Below are 26,445 nucleotides of genomic sequence, written 5' to 3' on the forward strand. Positions count from 1 at the left end.
TCTGGTCCCCTCCCTGATCTGACCAGTGATGACATGTTTAGCCGCATGTCGTCATTCAACCGCTGGTTGTCTAGGTGGTGCCCTGAAAACAACGTGGGCTACATTAATAATTGGCAATCCTTTTGGGGAAAGCCTGGTCTGATTCGGAGAGACGGCATCCATCCCACTTTGTATGGTGCAGCTCTTCTTTCTAGGAATCTGGCCACATTTATTAGTCCTCCAAAACCCTGACCCCCCAGGGTGCAGACCAGGAAGCAGAACCCTGACCCCCCAGGGTGCAGACCAGGAAGCAGAACCCTGACCCCCCAGGGTGCAGACCAGGAAGCAGAACCCTGACCCCCCAGGGTGCAGACCAGGAAGCAGAGTCCTAGTTTAACAGACCTCTCTGCAGCTTCTCTACTGTTACCCACTCTTTACTCCATCCAGACCAAAATCTAATAAATTAGAAAACTAAATCCTGATAATCTAATTAAAATCAAAATAACTCCAATTGGGGAAAAAGTTAAAACGATTAAATGCGGTCTGTTTGACATCAGATCTCTTTCCTCTAAAAGTCTACTAGTTAATGACTTGATTTGTGATAATCACATTGACTTGCTTTGCCTTACAGAAACCTGGCTGCAGCAAGAGGATTATGTGAGCATAAATCTTATTTTGGGATTGGGATTAGTTTCCACTGTTAGGTTGATGACACTCAGCTATATCAGCTAATCCAGATGATGATCCGTCAGTCGCTTCATGTGGATGAGATGAAACTGATCTCAGATTATAATTATTCTGAACATGGTTCATCAGAACCTTTGACTCCATTTCTATGTCTGCTTCTGTCTCCTTGAACCCCAGTGGGCCTCAGCAGATGGCCGCTCACACTGAGCCTGGTTCTGCTGGAGGTTTCTTCCTGTTCAAAGGGAGTTTTTCCTCTCCACTGTCGCTACAAGCATGCTTAGTGTGAGGGATTGTATTTGAGTCAATGAGTCAATGCAAGCAGCTGGTTTTCCTTAGATAGAAAACTTTGAATCAATCTGACTGGATGATCTGGTTGATCTGGATCTATAAAGTGACCTGAGATGACATGATGTGAATTGGAGCTATAGAAATAAACTGAATAGAATTGAATTTGAATAAAGAGAGAAAAGACAATGGAACCAAAACTGGAAAATAAAGCCTGAGACCCGATCCAGGTTCTACTGGTACCTACTTGGGTAAAGGAACCCAAACAGAAAGATATCAGAGGTTTGGATCTGGCAGACCCGGATGCCCTGCCTCCACCTATTGCTGAGGGACACCAGCATGAACCCAGCAGAACCTTTGCAGCCACAGAGAAACAACCAGAAAGCTTCAGGATCAGAACAACCAGGATGGGACGCGGAGCAGAACCTCATCCCCTGGTTCTGGCGGCAGCTGCTCCTTCACTCAGAGCGTGGAGGCGGAGCCTCTGGTGAGCAGTGAGGGAAGCGCAAAGCCCTGGTTTGATCCGTTTCACCAGAATGTTTGAGGAAAAATAGCAGTTTGAGACAGGGGGAGGGGCTTAGAAACAAAGGGTGGAGCCACGGATAGGGGAGGGGCTACAAGACAGGGGAGGGGCAAGGAGACAGGGGGCGGAGCCTTACTTTGACGCCGTCTGTCTTTTTGTTCATCAGGCCCCTGGCTACTGCAAAAAACAAACAAACAACAATGAGACAAAATTAGCAGCAGCGAGTTTAACAAGAACCCAGACGGGTCAGAACCAGGTTCTGATCCGATCCAATCAATTACTGGAAGCCTTGGGGGGAGGGGCTTTGGAGGGACCAGAGGTCAAAGGTCAGCCCGCAGCTCCTCATCACCTTCATCAGCCAATCCAGGAGACGGGGCCTCCAGGGGACGGGGCCTCCAGGGGACGGGGCCTCCAGGAGACGGGGCCTCCAGGAGACGGGGCCTCCAGGGGACGGGGCCTCCAGGAGACGGGGCCTCCAGGGGACGGGGCCTCCAGGGGACGGGGCCTCCAGGAGACGGGGCCTCCAGGGGACGGGGCCTCCAGGGGACGGGGCCTCCAGGGGACGGGGCCTCCAGGGGACGGGGCCTCCAGGAGACGGGGCCTCCAGGGGACGGGGCCTCCAGGGGACGGGGCCTCCAGGGGACGGGGCCTCCAGGGGACGGGGCCTCCAGGAGACGGGGCCTCCAGGAGACGGGGCCTCCAGGGGACGGGGCCTCCAGGAGACGGGGCCTCCAGGGGACGGGGCCTCCAGGGGACGGGGCCTCCAGGAGACGGGGCCTCCAGGGGACGGGGCCTCCAGGGGACGGGGCCTCCAGGGGACGGGGCCTCCAGGGGACGGGGCCTCCAGGGGACGGGGCCTCCAGGGGACGGGGCCTCCAGGAGACGGGGCCTCCAGGAGACGGGGCCTCCAGGGGACGGGGCCTCCAGGGGACGGGGCCTCCAGGAGACGGGGCCTCCAGGAGACGGGGCCTCCAGGGGACGGGGCCTCCAGGGGACGGGGCCTCCAGGGGACGGGGCCTCCAGGAGACGGGGCCTCCAGGAGACGGGGCCTCCAGGGGACGGGGCCTCCAGGGGACGGGGCCTCCAGGGGACGGGGCCTCCAGGAGACGGGGCCTCCAGGGGACGGGGCCTCCAGGGGACGGGGCCTCCAGGAGACGGGGCCTCCAGGGGACGGGGCCTCCAGGAGACGGGGCCTCCAGGGGACGGGGCCTCCAGGAGACGGGGCCTCCAGAAGACGGGGCCTCCAGGAGACGGGGCCTCCAGGAGACGCGGCCTCCAGTGGACGGGGCCTCCAGGGGACGGGACGGGGCCTCCAGAAGACGGGGCCTCCAGGGGACGGGGCCTCCAGGGGACGGGGCCTCCAGGGGACGGGGCCTCCAGGGGACGGGGCCTCCAGGAGACGGGGCCTCCAGAAGACGGGGCCTCCAGGGGACGGGGCCTCCAGGGGACGGGGCCTCCAGGGGACGGGGCCTCCAGGGGACGGGGCCTCCAGAAGACGGGGCCTCCAGGGGACGGGGCCTCCAGGGGACGGGGCCTCCAGGGGACGGGGCCTCCAGGGGACGGGGCCTCCAGGGGACGGGACGGGGCCTCCAGGAGACGGGGCCTCCAGGGGACGGGGCCTCCAGGGGACGGGGCCTCCAGGGGACGGGGCCTCCAGAAGACGGGGCCTCCAGGGGACGGGGCCTCCAGGGGACGGGGCCTCCAGGGGACGGGGCCTCCAGGGGACGGGACGGGGCCTCCAGAAGACGGGGCCTCCAGAAGACGGGGCCTCCAGGGGACGGGGCCTCCAGGGGACGGGGCCTCCAGGGGACGGGGCCTCCAGGGGACGGGGCCTCCAGGGGACGGGGCCTCCAGCAGACGGGGCCTCCAGAAGACGGGGCCTCCAGGGGACGGGGCCTCCAGGGGACGGGGCCTCCAGGGGACGGGACGGGGCCTCCAGGAGACGGGGCCTCCAGGAGACGGGGCCTCCAGAAGACGGGGCCTCCAGGGGACGGGGCCTCCAGGGGACGGGGCCTCCAGGGGACGGGGCCTCCAGAAGACGGGGCCTCCAGGGGACGGGGCCTCCAGGGGACGGGACGGGGCCTCCAGGGGATGGGGCCTCCAGGAGACGGGACGGGGCCTCCAGGGGACGGGGCCTCCAGGAGACGGGCCTCCAGGGGACGGGGCCTCCAGGAGACGGGGCCTCCAGGAGACGGGGCCTCCAGGGGACGGGGCCTCCAGGAGACGGGGCCTCCAGGGGACGGGGCCTCCAGGAGACGGGGCCTCCAGGGGACGGGGCCTCCAGGAGACGGGGCCTCCAGAAGACGGGGCCTCCAGGAGACGGGGCCTCCAGGAGACGGGGCCTCCAGGGGACGGGGCCTCCAGGAGACGGGGCCTCCAGGGGACGGGGCCTCCAGGAGACGGGGCCTCCAGGAGACGGGGCCTCCAGGAGACGGGGCCTCCAGGGGACGGGGCCTCCAGGAGACGGGGCCTCCAGGAGACGGGGCCTCCAGGGGACGGGGCCTCCAGGAGACGGGGCCTCCAGGAGACGGGGCCTCCAGGAGACGGGGCCTCCAGGAGACAGGCCTCCAGGGGACGGGGCCTCCAGGAGACGGGGCCTCCAGGAGACGGGGCCTCCAGGGGACGGGGCCTCCAGGAGACGGGGCCTCCAGGGGACGGGGCCTCCAGGAGACGGGGCCTCCAGGGGACGGGGCCTCCAGAAGACGGGGCCTCCAGAAGACGGGGCCTCCAGGAGACGGGGCCTCCAGGAGACGGGGCCTCCAGAAGACGGGGCCTCCAGGGGACGGGGCCTCCAGGGGACGGGGCCTCCAGGGGACGGGGCCTCCAGGGGACGGGGCCTCCAGGAGACGGGGCCTCCAGGGGACGGGGCCTCCAGGGGACGGGGCCTCCAGGAGACGGGGCCTCCAGGGGACGGGGCCTCCAGGGGACGGGGCCTCCAGGGGACGGGGCCTCCAGGAGACGGGGCCTCCAGGAGACGGGGCCTCCAGGGGACGGGGCCTCCAGGGGACGGGGCCTCCAGGGGACGGGGCCTCCAGGGGAAGGGGCCTCCAGGAGACGGGACGGGGCCTCCAGGGGACGGGGCCTCCAGGGGATGGGGCCTCCAGGAGACGGGACGGGGCCTCCAGGGGACGGGGCCTCCAGGAGACGGGCCTCCAGGGGACGGGGCCTCCAGGAGACGGGCCTGTGTGTCCGGCTCCTGGTCGTGGCTTTAGTCTGTGGTTGTGGTCCTCCATGATGGCGGCAGAATGTGAACTGATTTAGAGCGGGGGGGTCAAAGTGGTTCCAGAAATGTCAGTCAACCTTTTAGCTTGTGTTACCCGAAATGCTAACTAGCTTAACAGCCGTGCTTCAGATGAGAGCAGTGGAACCATCTGAGAGCAACCAGGTAGATGAGCAGGCTGACCTTTGACCTCTGAACACCCAGCGAGCCACTCAGGAGCTCTATGCAGTTACTCCAATGGACCGGATAATGGGCCAGAACCAAACCGGACCCAGAAGGAGAACTAGACTCTCACCTTCCGGGTTGGAGCAGAAGAACAAGAGAGGAGGGAAGAAGAAGAAAAGAGTCACTGCTGAGAACATCAGAGTTCTGCTGGACCGGTCCCTCAGGGTTTGGACCTGGAGCTCCGGTCCAAGTCAGCAGGAACCAAAGGCCACTGAGACCCCGACATGAGGCAGTGAGGGGGATCTATAGAGGAAGAGTTACCTGAGAAGTTCCGAGTGGCGAGCATGGTGGTCAGGATGGCTCCCTGCAGAGAGGAGAACCAGTTAGAACCGGTTAGATCTGACTGGAACCAGTTAGAACTGGTTGGAACCAGTTAGAACTGGTTAGATCCGACTGGAACCAGTTAAAACCGGTTAGATCCGATTGGAACCAGTTAGAACCGGTTAGATCCGATTGGAACCAGTTAGAACCGGTTAGATCCGACTGGAACCAGTTAGAACCGGTTAGATCCGACTGGAACCAGTTGGAACCGGTTAGATCTGATTGGAACCAGTTAGAACCAGTTAGAACCGGTTGGAACGGTAGAAGCAGAACACCTACCTTCAGCTTCCTCCTGGCATTGAACTTCTTCAGGCACTCCACTGTCTCCTGCCTGTGGACCATGGCGGCCACTGTGGAGCGTTGCTATGGATACAGAGACAGCAGAAGGTCAAAGGTGACTCTCAGGAAGGGGTCAGAGGGCTGCAGGCGGCTCAGAGACGTACACAGATCCAGGGGTGTTTGAGGGCGTCGGCGGCTGTGACCCTCTTGGCCGGGTTGATGGTCAGCATCTTGTTGATGAGGTCTTTGGCCTCGGCCGTCACCGTGTCCCACTCTGGGGACGGGAACTGCAGGGACACGGACACGGTTAGCAGAACGGATCCGGTTCTGACCCGGAGCTCGGGGTTCTACGGCAGCGCGGCTCACGTCATAGGCTCCGGCTTTTATCTGCTGGTAGAGGCGGTGCTGGTCCTCGTCCCAGAACGGAGGGTAGCCCACCAGCAGGATGTAGAGGATCACCCCTGGAACAGAACCAGAACACCCGGGTCACAGAACTGGGCCAGACCGAGCGTTTTCAGACATGACATCAGCAGGAACATTTACGACAGATGATCAGAGCAACAGAACATCTGGTTCCACTGATCCAGATGTTCAGCTGGTCTTTATGAAGCAGATGGAACCAGAACCGTCAGAAGGTCCTACCAGAACCATCAGTAGGTCCTACCAGAACCGTCAGTAGGTCCTACCAGAACCGTCAGTATGTCCAACATCTGGAAGCGTTTCTCTGATTCTAGTTTCATTCTGTTAAAACTGATGGACCCTGAATGGGATCAACATGGAGGACGGCTCACCACAGGCCCACATGTCCACCGGCTTCCCGTACGGGTCCTTCCTCAGGACCTCTGGAGACAGGTACCCCGGCGTCCCGGCAAAACCTGAAACCACAAACACCAGGGTTAAACCGGGCCGCCATCAACCATTCCTCTTAGGGCCGGGCTCCACTAGCCCGCAGGTTGGACTGGCCCGGAACCCAGCCGGTTCTGAGCAGAACTCTGGTGTTGTTTCTACTCAGAACCAGGACGGTTCTAAGAACCGGGTCATGAGCAGGACACCTAGTTCTGAAGCGGCCAGAAGGAATCCAGCTGATGGTAAACGGGGAACAGAGCCAGAACCGGTTCCATCCAGAACCAGATCCCTGTGACAGAGCAGCTCTGTCGGACCGAACCAGGTTCTAACGGAGCGGAAGCATGCAGTACTCACCGAACCAGGCCTGCTGGTCCCCCTGGACCTCGATGGCCAGGCCGAAGTCCGCCAGTTTGACCGCCGCCCCCTTCAGCTTGCTGGCCAGCAGCAGGTTCTCCGGCTGGAGGAGAAACCGAAACATGTCTAATCATTGGAGCAAAAGGAACCAGGAGGAGACGCAGACCGGGACAGGGTCCGACTGTCCATCCTAACCCCTAATCCCTCACTCCTAACCCCTCACCCCTAACCCCTAATCCCTATCCCCTAACCCCTCACCCCTAACCCCTAATCCCTATCCCCTAACCCCTCACCCCTAACCCCTAATCCCTATCCCCTAACCCCTCACCGCTAATCCCTAATCCCTCCATAACTATATCGAGTGGAGACGTTCTAGTGAACTCAGTTAACAGACCGTTCAGACAGTTGATCACTGCTTTTCGCTCCCTGTTGGTCACGTGACTTCGCCTCCCCGCACCGTACATGCGCCATATTTGTAATTTTGCCGCTACAACAACATTCCCACAATGCTTTGCAAGGAGAGCTCTTACAAGGGCGGGTCTGAGATTCTGGAAGCTGATTGGCTCTGCCCTACCAAGCAGACCCCTCAGGGTCAGGGTGGGGGGGGTGGGGGTGCTGACTATCATGACTCCACTAATTGGTCAGATGAAGGCTGAGGATCCATCCCAGTCCAAATTCTGAGCGTTTGGTAGAGCAGCTGGAGGAGGAGCAGGTCTGGAGGAGCTGCAGAGCTGCTGCTCAGGTGGACAATCTGTTCCCGACCAGCAGAGGCTGTGGAAGCAGGTTAAAAGCAGCCCACAGCATCAGCCCTACACCGCCGTGTCTGCTCTGTTGGAGAGCAGAACCCTATGGCAGAACCAGGGCCCGGTACAGGGCCCGGTACAAACCATCAGCAGCTGCCTCCATGGTTCTGCTCATTCCCCCAAACCAGCAGAAGCTAAATGATCAGCCCGGTTCAGAGGCCGGTTCTGAGCCCGGATCAGAGCCCGGTTCACAGCCCGGTTCAGAGCTCGGTTCAGAGCCCGGTTCTGAGGCCGGTTCAGAGCCCGGTTCAGAGGCCGGTTCTGAGCTCGGTTCACAGCCCGGTTCACAGCCCGGTTCAGAGCCCGATTCAGAGGCCGGTTCTGAGCTCGGTTCAGAGGCCGGTTCAGAGCCCGATTCAGAGCCCGGTTCAGAGCCCGATTCAGAGGCCGGTTCAGAGCCCGGTTCAGAGCCCGATTCAGAGGCCGGTTCAGAGCCCGGTTCTGAGGCCGGTTCACAGCCCGGTTCACAGCCCGGTTCAGAGCCCGATTCAGAGGCCGGTTCTGAGGCCGGTTCAGAGGCCGGTTCAGAGCCCGATTCAGAGGCCGGTTCAGAGCCCGGTTCTGAGGCCGGTTCAGAGGCCGGTTCAGAGCCCGATTCAGAGGCCGGTTCAGAGCCCGGTTCTGAGGCCGGTTCAGAGCCCGGTTCTGAGGCCGGTTCAGAGCCCGGTTCTGAGCCCGGTTCAGAGCCCGGATCAGAGCCCGGTTCAGAGCCCGGTTCTGAGCCCGGTTCTGAGCCCGATTCAGAGGCCGGTTCTGAGCCCGATTCAGAGGCCGGTTCTGAGCCCGATTCAGAGCCCGGTTCAGAGCCCGGTTCAGAGCCCGGTTCTGGGCCCGATTCAGAGCCCGGTTCAGAGCCCGATTCAGAGGCCGGTTCTGAGCCCGGTTCAGAGCCCGGTTCAGAGCCCGGTTCTGAGCCCGGTTCAGAGCCCGGATCAGAGCCCGGTTCAGAGCCCGGATCAGAGCCCGGTTCAGAGGCCGGATCAGAGCCCGGTTCAGAGCCCGGTTCAGAGCCCGGATCAGAGCCCGGTTCAGAGGCCGGATCAGAGCCCGGTTCAGAGGCCGGATCAGAGCCCGATTCAGAGGCCGGATCAGAGCCCGGATCAGAGCCCGGTTCTGAGCCCGGTTCAGAGGCCGGATCAGAGCCCGGTTCAGAGCCCGGATCAGAGCCCGGTTCAGAGCCCGGATCAGAGCCCGGTTCTGAGCCCGGTTCAGAGCCCGGATCAGAGCCCGGTTCAGAGGCCGGATCAGAGCCCGGTTCTGAGCCCGGTTCAGAGCCCGGATCAGAGCCCGGTTCAGAGGCCGGATCAGAGCCCGATTCAGAGGCCGGATCAGAGCCCGGATCAGAGCCCGGATCAGAGCCCGGTTCAGAGGCCGGATCAGAGCCCGATTCAGAGGCCGGTTCAGAGCCCGGTTCAGAGCCCGGATCAGAGCCCGGTTCAGAGGCCGGATCAGAGCCCGGTTCTGAGCCCGGATCAGAGCCCGGTTCTGAGCCCGGTTCAGAGCCCGGATCAGAGCCCGGTTCAGAGGCCGGATCAGAGCCCGATTCAGAGGCCGGATCAGAGCCCGGTTCAGAGCCCGGATCAGAGCCCGGTTCAGAGGCCGGATCAGAGCCCGGTTCTGAGCCCGGTTCAGAGCCCGGATCAGAGCCCGGTTCAGAGGCCGGATCAGAGCCCGGTTCTGAGCCCGGTTCAGAGCTCGGATCAGAGCCCGGTTCTGAGCCCGGTTCTGAGCCCGGTTCAGAGCCCGGTTCAGAGCCCGGATCAGAGCCCGGTTCTGAGCCCGGTTCAGAGCCCGGATCAGAGCCCGGTTCAGAGCCCGGTTCAGAGGCCGGATCAGAGCCCGGTTCAGAGCCCGGTTCAGAGCCCGGTTCAGAGCCCGGTTCAGAGCCCGGTTCTGAGCCCGGTTCTGAGCCCGGATCAGAGCCCGGTTCAGAGCTCGGTTCAGAGCCCGGTTCAGAGCTCGGTTCAGAGCCCGGTTCAGAGCCCGGTTCTGAGCCCGGATCAGAGCCCGGTTCTGAGCCCGGATCAGAGCCCGGTTCTGAGCCCGGTTCAGAGGCCGGATCAGAGCCCGGTTCAGAGCCCGGTTCTGAGCCCGGTTCTGAGCCCGGTTCTGAGCTCGGTTCAGAGCCCGGTTCTGAGCTCGGTTCAGAGCCCGGTTCAGAGCCCGGTTCAGAGGCCGGATCAGAGGCCGGATCAGAGCCCGGTTCAGAGCCCGGTTCAGAGCCCGGTTCTGAGCTCGGTTCAGAGCCCGGTTCAGAGCCCGGTTCTGAGCCCGGATCAGAGCCCGGTTCTGAGCCCGGATCAGAGCCCGGTTCTGAGCCCGGTTCAGAGGCCGGATCAGAGCCCGGTTCAGAGCCCGGTTCTGAGCCCGGTTCTGAGCCCGGTTCAGAGCCCGGTTCTGAGCCCGGATCAGAGCCCGGTTCTGAGCCCGGTTCAGAGCCCGGTTCAGAGCCCGGTTCAGAGCCCGGTTCAGAGGCCAGATCAGAGCCCGGTTCTGAGCCCGGTTCTGAGCCCGGTTCTGAGCCCGGTTCTGAGCCCGGTTCAGAGCCCGGTTCTGAGCCCGGTTCTGAGCCCGGTTCAGAGGCCGGATCAGAGCCCGGTTCAGAGCCCGGTTCTGAGCCCGGTTCTGAGCCCGGTTCTGAGCCCGGTTCTGAGCCCGGTTCTGAGCCCGGTTCTGAGCCCGGTTCAGAGCCCGGTTCAGAGGCCAGATCAGAGCCCGGTTCTGAGCCCGGTTCAGAGGCCAGATCAGAGCCCGGTTCAGAGGCCGGATCAGAGCCCGGTTCTGAGCCCGGTTCAGAGCCCGGTTCAGAGGCCAGATCAGAGCCCGGTTCTGAGCCCGGTTCAGAGGCCAGATCAGAGCCCGGTTCAGAGGCCGGATCAGAGCCCGGTTCTGAGCCCGGTTCTGAGCCCGGTTCTGAGCCCGGTTCTGAGCCCGGTTCTGAGCCCGGTTCAGAGCCCGGTTCAGAGGCCAGATCAGAGCCCGGTTCTGAGCCCGGTTCAGAGCCCGGTTCTGAGCCCGGTTCTGAGCCCGGTTCTGAGCCCGGTTCTGAGCCCGGTTCAGAGGCCAGATCAGAGCCCGGTTCTGAGCCCGGTTCAGAGCCCGGTTCTGAGCCCGGTTCTGAGCCCGGTTCTGAGCCCGGTTCTGAGCCCGGATCAGAGGCCGGATCAGAGGCCGGATCAGAGCCCGGTTCTGAGCCCGGTTCTGAGCCCGGTTCAGAGCCCGGTTCTGAGCCCGGTTCAGAGCCCGGTTCTGAGCCCGGATCAGAGGCCGGATCAGAGGCCGGATCAGAGCCCGGTTCTGAGCCCGGTTCTGAGCCCGGATCAGAGGCCGGATCAGAGCCAGTGCCTCATAAAGCCCACAGAGATCCATCTGTTTGATGTGGAACAAACAGAACCAGGAAGATGAGCAGGAGTTGGGGCTGAAGGTTCTGGTTCTGACCTGGTTCTATCGGATCCTGTCAGGACGGCAATTTAAGTTTATCTGCAAACATCTGGACTGAGATCTATAGAAACAAACAGATTAGATCCGCTTTATCTCCTGAGGGCAAAGGTTGCTCCATCGACGGTTTCTGGATCAGCTGACCGGGACGGGTTAATGAACAGCCGGTGCCCCCCCCCCCCGGTCCCAGGGACAGGTGGCAGAATGTACGTCCCTCCATGAACACTAAGGAGGCCAATCTATGCATCTAGATCCTGACAGAACCGTCTCTGGGACCCAGGTCTGAGCTGACAGCAGTTCTTCATTTGGCCACCAGAGGGGGGTGTTTGCTCAGCGTAACTTTAGCTGTTCGGTTTATCAGCGCTGCTGCGCCTGTTTCTGTCCCTTCGCCATAAATCACATTCATTCTGCTGATGTGAGGAAGCAAAGATGGCCGCCTGTGTCTCCAGGACAGAACAGGCAGCCTGGGGAATCAGGACAGCAGCTCATTTGTTTGTCTGCTGCTTTCAACAAGCAGTTGCCTGGCAACAGCCAATCAGATCACAGGAAGCTGGTTATTGTTGGGAGCTGAAACCATTTGGCTGCCAAATGAGACGACGAGAGCAGAGAGAGGCTCTGATTGGTCGATTCCATCAGGTCTTCACCTACCTTCAGGTCGCGGTGAACCACGCCCATCTGGTGGCAGTGGAGCACGGCCTCCAGGATCTGCTGGATGCAGTGACTGCAGACAAACACCAGGTGGCGACACATTAATGACAGGCTCTCCTTCTGAAACCTTCAACGGCTGCATTCTGATTCTACAGATCTACGCCGGCTTCAACGGCTGCATTCTGATTCTACAGATCTATGCCGGCTTTAACGCCTGCATTCTGATTCTACAGATCTATGCTGGCCTCAACGGCTGCATTCTGATCCTACAGATCTACGCCGGCTTCAACGGCTGCATTCTGATTCTACAGATCTATGCCGGCTTCAACGGCTGCATTCTGATTCCACAGATCTACGCCGGCTTCAACGGCTGCATTCTGATCCTACAGATCTACGCCGGCTTCAACGGCTGCATTCTGATTCTACAGATCTACGCCGGCTTCAACGGCTGCATTCTGATTCTACAGATCTACGCCGGCTTCAACGGCTGCATTCTGATTCTACAGATCTACGCCGGCTTCAACGGCTGCATTCTGATCCTACAGATCTACGCCGGCTTCAACGGCTGCATTCTGATTCTACAGATCTACGCCACCTTCAACGGCTGCATTCTGATTCTACAGATCTACGCTACCGGCCTCAACTGCTGCATTCTGATTCTACAGATCTACGCCACCTTCAACCGCTGCATTCTGATTCTACAGATCTACGCCGGCTTCAACGGCTGCATTCTGATTCTACAGATCTACGCCACCTTCAACGGCTGCATTCTGATCCTACAGATCTACGCCGGCTTCAACGGCTGCATTCTGATTCTACAGATCTACGCCACCTTCAACGGCTGCATTCTGATCCTACAGATCTACGCCGGCTTCAACGGCTGCATTCTGATTCTACAGATCTACGCCACCTTCAACGGCTGCATTCTGATTCTACAGATCTACGCCGGCTTCAACGGCTGCATTCTGATTCTACAGATCTACGCCGGCTTCAACGGCTGCATTCTGATCCTACAGATCTACGCCGGCTTCAACGGCTGCATTCTGATCCTACAGATCTACGCCGGCTTCAACGGCTGCATTCTGATTCTACAGATCTACGCCGGCTTCAACGGCTGCATTCTGATTCTACAGATCTACGCCGGCTTCAACGGCTGCATTCTGATTCTACAGATCTACGCCGGCTTCAACGGCTGCATTCTGATTCTACAGATCTACGCCGGCTTCAACGGCTGCATTCTGATTCTACAGATCTACGCCGGCTTCAACGGCTGCATTCTGATTCTACAGATCTACGCCGGCTTCAACGGCTGCATTCTGATTCTACAGATCTACGCCGGCTTCAACGGCTGCATTCTGATTCTACAGATCTACGCCGGCTTCAACGGCTGCATTCTGATCCTACAGATCTACGCCGGCTTCAACGGCTGCATTCTGATTCTACAGATCTACGCCGGCTTCAACGGCTGCATTCTGATTCTACAGATCTACGCCGGCTTCAACGGCTGCATTCTGATTCTACAGATCTACGCCACCTTCAACGGCTGCATTCTGATTCTACAGATCTACGCCGGCTTCAACGGCTGCATTCTGATTCTACAGATCTACGCCACCTTCAACGGCTGCATTCTGATTCTACAGATCTACGCCGGCTTCAACGGCTGCATTCTGATCCTACAGATCTACGCCGGCTTCAACGGCTGCATTCTGATCCTACAGATCTACGCCGGCTTCAACGGCTGCATTCTGATTCTACAGATCTACGCCGGCTTCAACGGCTGCATTCTGATTCTACAGATCTACGCCGGCTTCAACGGCTGCATTCTGATTCTACAGATCTACGCCGGCTTCAACGGCTGCATTCTGATTCTACAGATCTACGCCGGCTTCAACGGCTGCATTCTGATTCTACAGATCTACGCCGGCTTCAACGGCTGCATTCTCATTCTACAGATCTACGCCGGCTTCAACGGCTGCATTCTGATCCTACAGATCTACGCCGGCTTCAACGGCTGCATTCTGATTCTACAGATCTACGCCGGCTTCAACGGCTGCATTCTGATCCTACAGATCTACGCCGGCTTCAACGGCTGCATTCTGATTCTACAGATCTACGCCACCTTCAACGGCTGCATTCTGATTCTACAGATCTACGCCGGCTTCAACGGCTGCATTCTGATTCTACAGATCTACGCCGGCTTCAACGGCTGCATTCTGATCCTACAGATCTACGCCGGCTTCAACGGCTGCATTCTGATTCTACAGATCTACGCCGGCTTCAACGGCTGCATTCTGATCCTACAGATCTACGCCGGCTTCAACGGCTGCATTCTGATTCTACAGATCTACGCCACCTTCAATGGCTGCATTCTGATTCTACAGATCTAAGCCGGCTTCAACGGCTGCATTCTGATTCTACAGATCTACGCCACCTTCAACGGCTGCATTCTGATCCTACAGATCTACGCCGGCTTCAACGGCTGCATTCTGATTCTACAGATCTACGCCACCTTCAACGGCTGCATTCTGATCCTACAGATCTACGCCGGCTTCAACGGCTGCATTCTGATTCCACATATCTATGCCACCTTCAACGGCTGCATTCTGATTCTACAGATCTACGCCACCTTCAACGGCTGCATTCTGATTCTACAGATCTACGCCGGCTTCAACGGCTGCATTCCGATCCTACAGATCTACGCCGGCTTCAACGGCTGCATTCTGATTCTACAGATCTACGCCACCTTCAATGGCTGCATTCTGATTCTACAGATCTACGCCGGCTTCAACGGCTGCATTCTGATCCTACAGATCTACGCCGGCTTCAACGGCTGCATTCTGATTCCACATATCTATGCCACCTTCAACGGCTGCATTCTGATTCTACAGATCTACGCCACCTTCAACGGCTGCATTCTGATTCTACAGATCTACGCCGGCTTCAACGGCTGCATTCCGATCCTACAGATCTACGCCGGCTTCAACGGCTGCATTCTGATTCTACAGATCTACGCCACCTTCAACGGCTGCATTCTGATTCTACAGATCTACGCCACCTTCAACGGCTGCATTCTGATCCTACAGATCTACGCCGGCTTCAACGGCTGCATTCTGATTCTACAGATGTACGCCACCTTCAATGGCTGCATTCTGATTCTACAGATCTACGCCGGCTTCAACGGCTGCATTCTGATCCTACAGATCTACGCCGGCTTCAACGGCTGCATTCTGATTCTACAGATCTACGCCACCTTCAACGGCTGCATTCTGATTCTACAGATCTACGCCACCTTCAACGGCTGCATTCTGATCCTACAGATCTACGCCGGCTTCAACGGCTGCATTCTGATTCTACAGATCTACGCCACCTTCAATGGCTGCATTCTGATTCTACAGATCTAAGCCGGCTTCAACGGCTGCATTCTGATCCTACAGATCTACGCCGGCTTCAACGGCTGCATTCTGATCCTACAGATCTACGCCACCTTCAATGGCTGCATTCTGATTCTACAGATCTACGCCACCTTCAATGGCTGCATTCTGATCCTACAGATCTACGCCGGCTTCAACGGCTGCATTCTGATTCTACAGATCTACGCCACCTTCAACGGCTGCATTCTGATTCTACAGATCTACGCCACCTTCAACGGCTGCATTCTGATTCTACAGATCTACGCCACCTTCAACGGCTGCATTCTGATCCTACAGATCTACGCCGGCTTCAACGGCTGCATTCTGATTCTACAGATCTACGCCACCTTCAACGGCTGCATTCTGATTCTACAGATCTACGCCACCTTCAACGGCTGCATTCTGATTCTACAGATCTACGCCACCTTCAACGGCTGCATTCTGATTCTACAGATCTACGCCACCTTCAATGGCTGCATTCTGATTCTACAGATCTACGCCGGATACGGCAGAAAGAACAGAACACTAAAACATGAAAATAGAGTCACTACTGTTCTCAATTTCAACAACTTAGGCAGAGGGTTCTGCTGGGGGGGGGGGGTTGGTTAGCGGTTGTGTTGGGGGGGGCGTGGGGGGTGGGGGGGTGGGGGGTGATTCTGACCTGGCATCAGCTTCGCTGTAGAACTCTCGGGCCACGATGTCCTCAAACAGCTCCCCTCCAGTAACCCTGAGGACAGGAGGACATGGAGACGTTGGAGTCCAGCAGAGAGCAGAACCAGAAGAAAAAGAACCTGCAGGTAGAACTTCTTCACTGATCCCACTGATCTATAAATGTAGCTCTGGATGTTCCTTCATCCAGATGTTGATAGAAGTTCTGCAGCATCTTCTGCCATCCAGTCTGGGTTCCAGGTGAACACCAAGGTATTCATCCTGACCAGTGAAACCAGTGAAACCAGCGGGACTTACAGGTCAAAGACCAGGTAGTGGAATCCTTCCTCTGATATGCTTTCATGGAGCCGCACTGTGAGGGAGACAGAGAGAGACGAGTGAGAGGACCAGACGACAGCGTCAGCGACGGAGGACGGCGTCCCGCTCTGCTTCAGCGACGGAGGACGGCGTCCCGCTCTCCGCCGCCGGCGGAGGACGGCGTCCTTTCATGGCATTAAACTTAAAAACATAGAAAGTGTTCCAGAATGCGACTGAGGATTAAAATTAGTGTTTATTCTTTGTTACAAGATTTAAGCATGAGAATAAAGTCCAAATATTAAGAGAATAAAGTCGCAACAGGAGTTTAAATCTATTCCACAATAGAGTTGTATAATTGAAACATTCTGGAATTACAGTAATACCAGATTAAAGCTGTAATAATGCCAGATTAAAGCTGTAATAATGCCAGATTAAAGCTGTAATAATGCCAGATTAAAGCTGTAATATTGCCAGATTAAAGCTGTAATAATGCCAGATTAAAGCTGTAATAATGCCAGATTAAAGCTGTAATAATGCCAGATTAAAGCTGTAATAATGCCAGATTAAAGCTGTAATAATGCCAGATTAAAGCTGTAATAATGCCAGATTAAAGCTGTAATATTGCCAGATTAAAGCTGTAATAATGCCAGATTAAAGCTGTAATATTGCCAGATTAAAGCTGTAATAATGCCAGATTAAAGCTGTAATAATGCCAGATTAAAGCTGTAATAATGCCAGATTAAAGCTGTAATAATGCCAGATTAAAGCTGTAATAATACCAGATTAAAGCTGTAATAATGCCAGATTAAAGCTGTAATATTGCCAGATTAAAGCTGTAATAATGCCAGATTAAAGCTGTAATAATGCCAGATTAAAGCTGTAATAATGCCAGATTAAAGCTGTAATAATGCCAGATTAAAGCTGTAATAATACCAGATTAAAGCTGTAATAATGCCAGATTAAAGCTGTAATATTGCCAGATTAAAGCTGTAATAATGCCAGATTAAAGCTGTAATAATGCCAGATTAAAGCTGTAATAATGCCAGATTAAAGCTGTAATAATGCCAGATTAAAGCTGTAATAATACCAGATTAAAGCTGTAATAATGCCAGATCAAAGCTGTAATAATGCCAGATTAAAGCTGTAATAATGGCAGATTAAAGCTGTAATAATGCCAGATTAAAGCTGTAATATTGCCAGATTAAAGCTGTAATAATGCCAGATTAAAGCTGCAATAATACCAGATTAAAGCTGTAATAATGCCAGATTAAAGCTGTAATATTGCCAGATTAAAGCTGTAATAATGCCAGATTAAAGCTGTAATAATGCCAGATTAAAGCTGTAATAATGCCAGATTAAAGCTGTAATAATGCCAGATTAAAGCTGTAATAATACCAGATTAAAGCTGTAATAATGCCAGATCAAAGCTGTAATAATGCCAGATTAAAGCTGTAATAATGGCAGATTAAAGCTGTAATAATGGCAGATTAAAGCTGTAATAATGGCAGATTAAAGCTGCAATAATGGCAGATTAAAGCTGTAATAATGCCAGATTAAAGCTGTAATAATGGCAGATTAAAGCTGTAATAATGCCAGATTAAAGCTGTAATAATGGCAGATTAAAGCTGCAATAATGGCAGATTAAAGCTGTAATATTGCCAGATTAAAGCTGTAATAATGCCAGATTAAAGCTGTAATAATGCCAGATTAAAGCTGTAATAATGCCAGATTAAAGCTGTAATAATGCCAGATTAAAGCTGTAATAATGCCAGATTAAAGCTGTAATAATGGCAGATTAAAGCTGTAATAATGCCAGATTAAAGCTGTAATAATGGCAGATTAAAGCTGTAATAATGGCAGATTAAAGCTGTAATATTGCCAGATTAAAGCTGCAATAAGGGCAGATTAAAGCTGTAATAATGGCAGATTAAAGCTGTAATAATGCCAGATTAAAGCTGTAATAATGCCAGATTAAAGCTGTAATAATGCCAGATTAAAGCTGTAATAATGCCAGATTAGAGCTGCAATAATGCCAGATTCAAGCTGCAATAATGCCAGATTAAAGCTGCAATAATGCCAGATTAAAGCTGTAATAATGGCAGATTAAAGCTGTAATAATGGCAGATTAAAGCTGTAATAATGGCAGATTCAAACTGTAATAATGGCAGATTAAAGCTGTAATAATGGCAGATTAAAGCTGTAATAATACTAGATTAAAGCTGTAATAATGCCAGATTAAAGCTGCAATAATGCCAGATTCAAGCTGCAATAATGGCAGATTAAAGCTGTAATAATGGCAGATTAAAGCTGTAATAATGGCAGATTAAAGCTGCAATAATGGCAGATTAAAGCTGTAATAATGGCAGATTAAAGCTGCAATAATGGCAGATTAAAGCTGTAATAATGCCAGATTAAAGCTGTAATAATGCCAGATTAAAGCTGTAATAATGCCAGATTAGAGCTGCAATAATGCCAGATTCAAGCTGTAATAATGCCAGATTAAAGCTGTAATAATGCCAGATTAGAGCTGCAATAATGCCAGATTCAAGCTGCAATAATGCCAGATTAAAGCTGTAATAATGGCAGATTAAAGCTGTAATAATGGCAGATTAAAGCTGTAATAATGGCAGATTCAAACTGTAATAATGGCAGATTAAAGCTGTAATAATGGCAGATTAAAGCTGTAATAATACTAGATTAAAGCTGTAATAATGCCAGATTAAAGCTGCAATAATGCCAGATTAGAGCTGCAATAATGCCAGATTCAAGCTGCAATAATGCCAGATTAAAGCTGTAATAATGGCAGATTAAAGCTGTAATAATGGCAGATTAAAGCTGTAATAATGGCAGATTAAAGCTGTAATAATGCCAGATTAGAGCTGCAATAATGCCAGATTCAAGCTGCAATAATGCCAGATTAAAGCTGTAATAATGGCAGATTAAAGCTGTAATAATGGCAGATTAAAGCTGTAATAATGGCAGATTCAAACTGTAATAATGGCAGATTAAAGCTGTAATAATGGCAGATTAAAGCTGTAATAATACTAGATTAAAGCTGTAATAATGGCAGATTAAAGCTGCAATAATGCCAGATTCAAGCTGCAATAATGGCAGATTAAAGCTGTAATAATGGCAGATTAAAGCTGTAATAATGCCAGATTAAAGCTGCAATAATGGCAGATTAAAGCTGTAATAATGGCAGATTAAAGCTGCAATAATGGCAGATTAAAGCTGTAATAATGGCAGATTAAAGCTGTAATAATGCCAGATTAAAGCTGTAATAATGCCAGATTAAAGCTGTAATCATCCTGTTTTCTCAGCATGTTGAGCAGAAGGTCTCATTCTGATCCAATCAGACGCCTCTCATCAAACATGGGCGGCCATGTTGGATTTCTGCGCAACACTGAGCTTTCCTGAAAATGCAAAGATCTGAAGTAGAAACAGCGTTGCATCATCTGATGATGGGGGAGCGTGCAGAGCGGCCAGATGCTCCAGTCTGCTGGAAATGGAGGAAGGACAGGACGGCGCTGGGGGGCGGAGCCACACAGCACAGCCTCATGAAGCCTCTGCTTCTGTCTCCTTGAACCCCAGTGGGCCTCAGCAGATGGCCGCTCACACCGAGCCTGGTTCTGGTTCCTCTCCTCTATTGCTGCAGATTCTATATCTCCTATATCTACCTATTCATCCTGTAGAGTCAGTGGCTAAATGATCTGACTGATCTGGATCTAGAAAGTGTCCTGAGATGATAGGATGTGAATTGGAGCATAGAAATAAAGTGAATAGAATAAATGAACAGTGTGGATGGGCGGTCATATCTACCGATGTTGGCGTGTTTGAGCAGGCGGCAGATCCGCGCCTCGCGCTCCAGCTTCTGGTGATCTGAGGACACAAACACAGGAAGTGTTAATGACAACATCCTGAGACTCCTCCCACCCCGTCAGACTCCTCCCACCCCGTCAGACTCCTCCCACCCCATCAGACCCCTGGAGGGACAGGTCGTCCTCCTAGCAGAACCAGCCGGGTCCGTTTAAACCCAACAGAACCAGCCCGCCATTCAGAGCAGAACCAGGATCCATCTGATGGAGCTAAACCAACTGTCACAGAAGAAGTAGTCCGACCTTTCAAAATAAAAGCCTGTGCAGGGGCCAAAGCTGAGGCCCTTTGGGTCCAGAGGCTCCTGAAGTTCCTCCATCCGCTGGTTTGGTTCAGGCTGCTGCAGTGTCAACAGGAAGAGGACCCCCCCCCCCCCCCCCCCCCCCCCCTCAGAAGGTGTCAAACTGTTTTAGCAGCTCTGCAGGCGTCTTTCTCAGGGCAGCTGATGCCGGAGTCACTGCGGGGGGGTGGGGGGTGCAGCTGAATGACTGCGGTTCCGTCTCTGTGCACAGAGTCCGACACGTCTGGATGAACCTGAACCCATCATCAGCCCTGATCATAACATTTCTATAGAGTTTATCTGCTGCTAAATAAGAAGGAAGCAGACATTTTGGTCCCAACCAGAGAATAAATGTTTATGCTGTTAAAAATTAAGAGCGTTTATTCTGTATCAGAGCAGACAGGAAGCAGCTGCTGAGCCATCCCATAATAACCCCCCCCCCCCCGATCCCTTTTCTTCCCAGAGATTATTGCTGCCCTGAAGGCGGGCAAAGCCCTGATGCATCATGCTGTGGGCCAGATTCAGCAGGTCACTTCAGCTGTGGAGCCACCATGGAGCTGGAGACGTCTACTTCCTGCACCCCCCCCCCCAGCTGCTTGCTTCAGGAATAGATAGAGAAGCAGGATGGAGCTCACACCATGGAGACCTCCAGAGGTCTTCATCTCCTCAGACTAAATCCGTTTCTGTTCTGATTACAGCATCTGAGCTGATGGAGGTCGGAGGTCAAAGGGCCCAGAGGGTCCGCTGCTGTCCTGGACTGGCAGCAATCCTGGAAGGCTGCCAACATTAGCCCACCATGCTATCCTCATGCTAACATTAGCCCACAATGCTATATCAATGCTAACATTAGCCCTCCTTGCTATCCCAATGCTAACATTAGCCTGTCTGCTTTGCTATACCCATGCTAACATTTAACCACCATGCTATCTCTAAGCTAGCATTAGCCAGCCCTCTATACTATCTCCATGCTAACATTAGCCCACCATGCTATCCTCATGCTAACATTAGCCCACAATGCTATATCAATGCTAACATTAGCCCTCCTTGCTTTCCCAATGCTAACATTAGCCTGTCTGCTTTGCTATACCCATGCTAACATTTAACCACCATGCTATCTCTAAGCTAGCATTAGCCAGCCCTCTATACTATCTCCATGCTAACATTAGCCCACCATGCTATCCTCATGCTAACATTAGCTGATCATGCTATCCCCAAGCAAACATAAGCCCACCATGCTATCCCAAAGCTAACATTAGCCCACCATGCTATCCCAATGCTAACATTAGCCCACCATGCTATCCCAATGCTAACTTTAGCCCACTATACTATCCCATGCTAACATAAGCCTTCCTTACCTCCCTAAGGTAACATTAGCCCACAATGTTATATCAATGCTAACATTAGCCCATCATGCTATCCCCATGCTAACATTAGCCCATCATGCTATCCCCATGCTAACATTAGCCCTTCATGCTATTCCCATGCTAACATTAGCCCATCATGCTATCCCATGCTAACATTAGCCCTTCATGCTATTCCCATGCTAACATTAGCCCATCATGCTATCCCCATGCTAACATTAGCCCTTCATGCCATTCCCATGCTAACATTAGCCGTCCATGCCATCCCCATTCTAATATTAGCCCTCCTTGCTATTCCCATGCTAACATTAGCCCATCATGCTATCCCCATGCTAACATTAGCCCTCCATGCTACCCGTATGTTACTGTTTCAGAGATCAGGAAATGATAAACTGCTAATGTGGCTAACACCTCCTCCTTATGAAGACGTATTTTCCAGCGTTTTATTGTCATTCCATCGTCACCAGTACAGAGCAATGAAATTAACTCTGCATTTAACCCCTCCCCTTGAGGAGCAGTGGGCTGCCATTGTGCGGCGCCTGGAGAGCAGTGTGGGGTTAAAGGTCTTGCTCAGGGACCCAGAGTGGCAAGCATTTTAAAATGTAAAGTGGTTTTTGAAGTAGAGAACAACAATCGTTCAGTTTGGTTTATAGAGAATTTCCTGATTCCCAGGAACCGCCCCCAGCGCTGCGGGGGGGTGATGGAGGATGGGGGATTTCAGGGCAACAGGAGAAGCGGAGCAAGTGACGTTTAGACTCTGTCTTCGGACAACATGCGGTAATTTATAAATGTTTTAAATCAGTTTGGGTCCAGATTAGCCAGCAGGTGGGTCCGGGTCTGGATCCGGACCCAGGTCCCTAAACCGTGACCTCTGCCCTATGCTCTAACCACTAGGCCGCCACCCCCCCATGGGTTAAATTCTCGTATTAACACTTGCAAAAAAAAAAAAAAAAAAAGGGGTTGAAGAAATATTGTAAAATAAAAGCAGAGGGAATTTCCGAGGATCATTCCAGGTTCCGCCTCCAAGGAAATCTGAGGTCATCCAGTCAGTGACTTCCAGCTAATGGACGTTTCTGGGTTAAGAACATCGTAACACGGAGGCCCGTCTCGTCTCCCTCGCTCCTTATTCCGTCTGGTTTTCAGCTGCTGCCAGTGAACCAAGTCTCAGTGAGGCTGGGCTGCAGTGGGCGTGGCCTAACAGACAGGAAGGCTGATGCTCATCATTAGGGAGCAAATGGAGACAAACTGTTTCACCACAGATTTCCTTTTCCATCCCGGATCGCAGCAGTAGACCACACGCTTTGCCCCCCCCCCCCCCCCCAACCTGGTTATTCAAATCAGTGAAGCTAATGCCAGGCTCATGCAAATAGGAGTGAACCAGCAACCTTCCACACAAAGGCTGGGGCTAAACAGGACAACAGCTCAGCAGAGCTGGAGCAGCTAGATCCGTCCTGAGGTTCACTGTGAGGCCCTGCTGTGGATGCTATCATTCATTTAAAAATAATGATTTAGGTCTGAATTATGAGGAGCACAATGGGAAACAAACGAAGCTTCTGGCCATGATGTACAAGATAATCACCGCATCATCACCGCATCATCACGGCATCATCAGAGCATCATCACGGCATCATCACCGCATCATCACCGCATCATCACGGCATCATCACAGCATCATCACAGCATCATCACGGCATCATCACCGCATCATCACGGCATCATCACGGCATCATCAGAGCATCATCACAGCATCATCACGGCATCATCACGGCATCATCACGGCATCATCAGAGCATCATCACAGCATCATCACCGCATCATCACCGCATCATCACGGCATCATCACAGCATCATCACGGCATCATCACGGCATCATCAGAGCATCATCACAGCATCATCACAGCATCATCACGGCATCATCACGGCATCATCAGAGCATCATCACAGCATCATCACCGCATCATCACCGCATCATCACGGCATCATCACAGCATCATCACGGCATCATCACGGCATCATCACGGCATCATCACGGCATCATCACCGCATCATCACGGCATCATCACAGCATCATCACAGCATCATCACGGCATCATCACCGCATCATCACCGCATCATCACCGCATCATCACGGCATCATCACGGCATCATCACAGCATCATCACGGCATCATCACCGCATCATCACCGCATCATCACCGCATCATCACGGCATCATCACGGCATCATCAGAGCATCATCACAGCATCATCACAGCATCATCACGGCATCATCACCGCATCATCACGGCATCATCACCGCATCATCACGGCATCATCACAGCATCATCACAGCATCATCACGGCATCATCACCGCATCATCACGGCATCATCACGGCATCATCACCGCATCATCACAGCATCATCAGAGCATCATCACAGCATCATCACGGCATCATCAGAGCATCATCACGGCATCATCACCGCATCATCACCGCATCATCACGGCATCATCACAGCATCATCAGAGCATCATCACAGCATCATCAGAGCATCATCACAGCATCATCACGGCATCATCACCGCATCATCACGGCATCATCACGGCATCATCACCGCATCATCACGGCATCATCACCGCATCATCACGGCATCATCACGCCATCATCACGGCATCATCACGGCATCATCACGGCATCATCAGAGCATCATCAGAGCATCAGCAGAGCATCATCACCGCATCATCACGGCATCATCACCGCATCATCACGGCATCATCACGGCATCATCAGAGCATCATCAGAGCATCATCAGAGCATCATCACCGCATCATCACGGCATCATCACGGCATCATCACGGCCTCATCAGAGCATCATCACCGCATCATCACGGCATCATCACGGCATCATCACCGCATCATCACGGCATCATCACGGCATCATCAGAGCATCATCACGGCATCATCACGGCATCATCACCGCATCATCACGGCATCATCACGGCATCATCAGAGCATCATCACAGCATCATCACGGCATCATCACGGCATCATCACGGCATCATCAGAGCATCATCACAGCATCATCACCGCATCATCACCGCATCATCACGGCATCATCACAGCATCATCACGGCATCATCACGGCATCATCAGAGCATCATCACAGCATCATCACAGCATCATCACGGCATCATCACGGCATCATCAGAGCATCATCACGGCATCATCACCGCATCATCACCGCATCATCACGGCATCATCACAGCATCATCACGGCATCATCACGGCATCATCACGGCATCATCACGGCATCATCACCGCATCATCACGGCATCATCACAGCATCATCACAGCATCATCACGGCATCATCACGGCATCATCACCGCATCATCACCGCATCATCACGGCATCATCACGGCATCATCACAGCATCATCACGGCATCATCACCGCATCATCACCGCATCATCACCGCATCATCACGGCATCATCACGGCATCATCAGAGCATCATCACAGCATCATCACAGCATCATCACGGCATCATCACCGCATCATCACGGCATCATCACCGCATCATCACGGCATCATCACAGCATCATCACAGCATCATCACGGCATCATCACCGCATCATCACGGCATCATCACGGCATCATCACCGCATCATCACAGCATCATCAGAGCATCATCACAGCATCATCACGGCATCATCAGAGCATCATCACGGCATCATCACCGCATCATCACCGCATCATCACGGCATCATCACAGCATCATCAGAGCATCATCACAGCATCATCAGAGCATCATCACAGCATCATCACGGCATCATCACGGCATCATCACGGCATCATCACGGCATCATCACCGCATCATCACGGCATCATCACCGCATCATCACGGCATCATCACGCCATCATCACGGCATCATCACGGCATCATCACGGCATCATCAGAGCATCATCAGAGCATCAGCAGAGCATCATCACCGCATCATCACGGCATCATCACCGCATCATCACGGCATCATCACGGCATCATCAGAGCATCATCAGAGCATCATCAGAGCATCATCACCGCATCATCACGGCATCATCACGGCATCATCACGGCCTCATCAGAGCATCATCACCGCATCATCACGGCATCATCACGGCATCATCACCGCATCATCACGGCATCATCACGGCATCATCAGAGCATCATCACAGCATCATCACGGCATCATCACGGCATCATCACCGCATCATCACGGCATCATCACGGCATCATCACCGCATCATCACGGCATCATCACGGCATCATCACGGCATCATCACGGCATCATCACGGCATCATCACCGCATCATCACGGCATCATCACGGCATCATCAGAGCATCATCACAGTTTTCAGCTTTAAGTTCATGTTTGCTGACATATTTAATGCAGATAAATTGAGCCTCCATCAGTAGTGCATCAGAGATACACGGTTAGTTCACCAGGGCCGATTCAATTCACTTTGGTTCAGGTAGATATTTAATGACGCAGAAAATTCATTTAGGATGCTTTATAATAATAAATAAGTGCTATAAATTATCTGTGCCAATGTTTTTTCTAAAATAAATCATGCTCCATAAAATGATTTTGTTGCACGCATCACGCGCTCATTTCTTTGGGTGCCCCACTTTGCCCCCGTATAGCATTGGTTCTGCTGACGCCCCTGGCCTCAGGGCAGCAAGGCGGCCAGAGAGGTTAGAGCTTCCTTCAGAGGCCCCGCCCCTAAACCTTAAGCAGATCCTCAGTCTGCAGCAACCGGGTCGATTATCACAGACCAGCAGTCAGGGTGATAAAATGAGCCGTTTATGGTGATTCTGGGTCAGTCTGCAGGAAGGAAGTGGAGCAGAAAGCAGCTTTTCCCCAGAGACATCTGCACCTGCCTCTCAGTCACACTCCACGCCTCAATGACTCCCCGCTACTGAGGGAGGGGGGC

At 53.6% G+C, this 26,445-nt stretch overlaps 1 protein-coding gene across 4 annotated transcripts in view; it reads right to left on the minus strand.

The window, feature by feature from the left end:
- The window catches only part of LOC119780279 (calcium/calmodulin-dependent protein kinase type II delta 1 chain-like), a 66,583-nt gene that overhangs the window by 18,362 nt on the left and 21,776 nt on the right, over window positions 1–26,445 (minus strand). For 2 of the 4 annotated variants that reach the window (XM_038280266.1, XM_038280269.1), the window contains exons 3-13: window positions 19,804–19,863; window positions 15,985–16,039; window positions 15,680–15,745; window positions 11,609–11,681; window positions 6,720–6,822; window positions 6,311–6,394; window positions 5,886–5,980; window positions 5,684–5,806; window positions 5,520–5,603; window positions 5,181–5,223; window positions 1,611–1,648 (exon numbers count right to left, since the gene is read on the minus strand). In XM_038280266.1, coding sequence (XP_038136194.1) covers window positions 1,611–1,648; window positions 5,181–5,223; window positions 5,520–5,603; window positions 5,684–5,806; window positions 5,886–5,980; window positions 6,311–6,394; window positions 6,720–6,822; window positions 11,609–11,681; window positions 15,680–15,745; window positions 15,985–16,039; window positions 19,804–19,863 — 824 coding nt within the window. Of the gene's footprint in view, window positions 1–1,610; window positions 1,652–5,180; window positions 5,224–5,519; window positions 5,604–5,683; window positions 5,807–5,885; window positions 5,981–6,310; window positions 6,395–6,719; window positions 6,823–11,608; window positions 11,682–15,679; window positions 15,746–15,984; window positions 16,040–19,803; window positions 19,864–26,445 lie in introns of all 4 variants that reach the window. The other 2 variants (XM_038280267.1, XM_038280265.1) reach the window with 1 other exon arrangement.

Source organism: Cyprinodon tularosa, unplaced genomic scaffold (genome assembly GCF_016077235.1).
Source record: "Cyprinodon tularosa strain WSP-4 unplaced genomic scaffold, ASM1607723v1 ctg1584, whole genome shotgun sequence".
In the NCBI taxonomy this organism is placed as follows: Eukaryota; Metazoa; Chordata; class Actinopteri; order Cyprinodontiformes; family Cyprinodontidae; genus Cyprinodon; species Cyprinodon tularosa.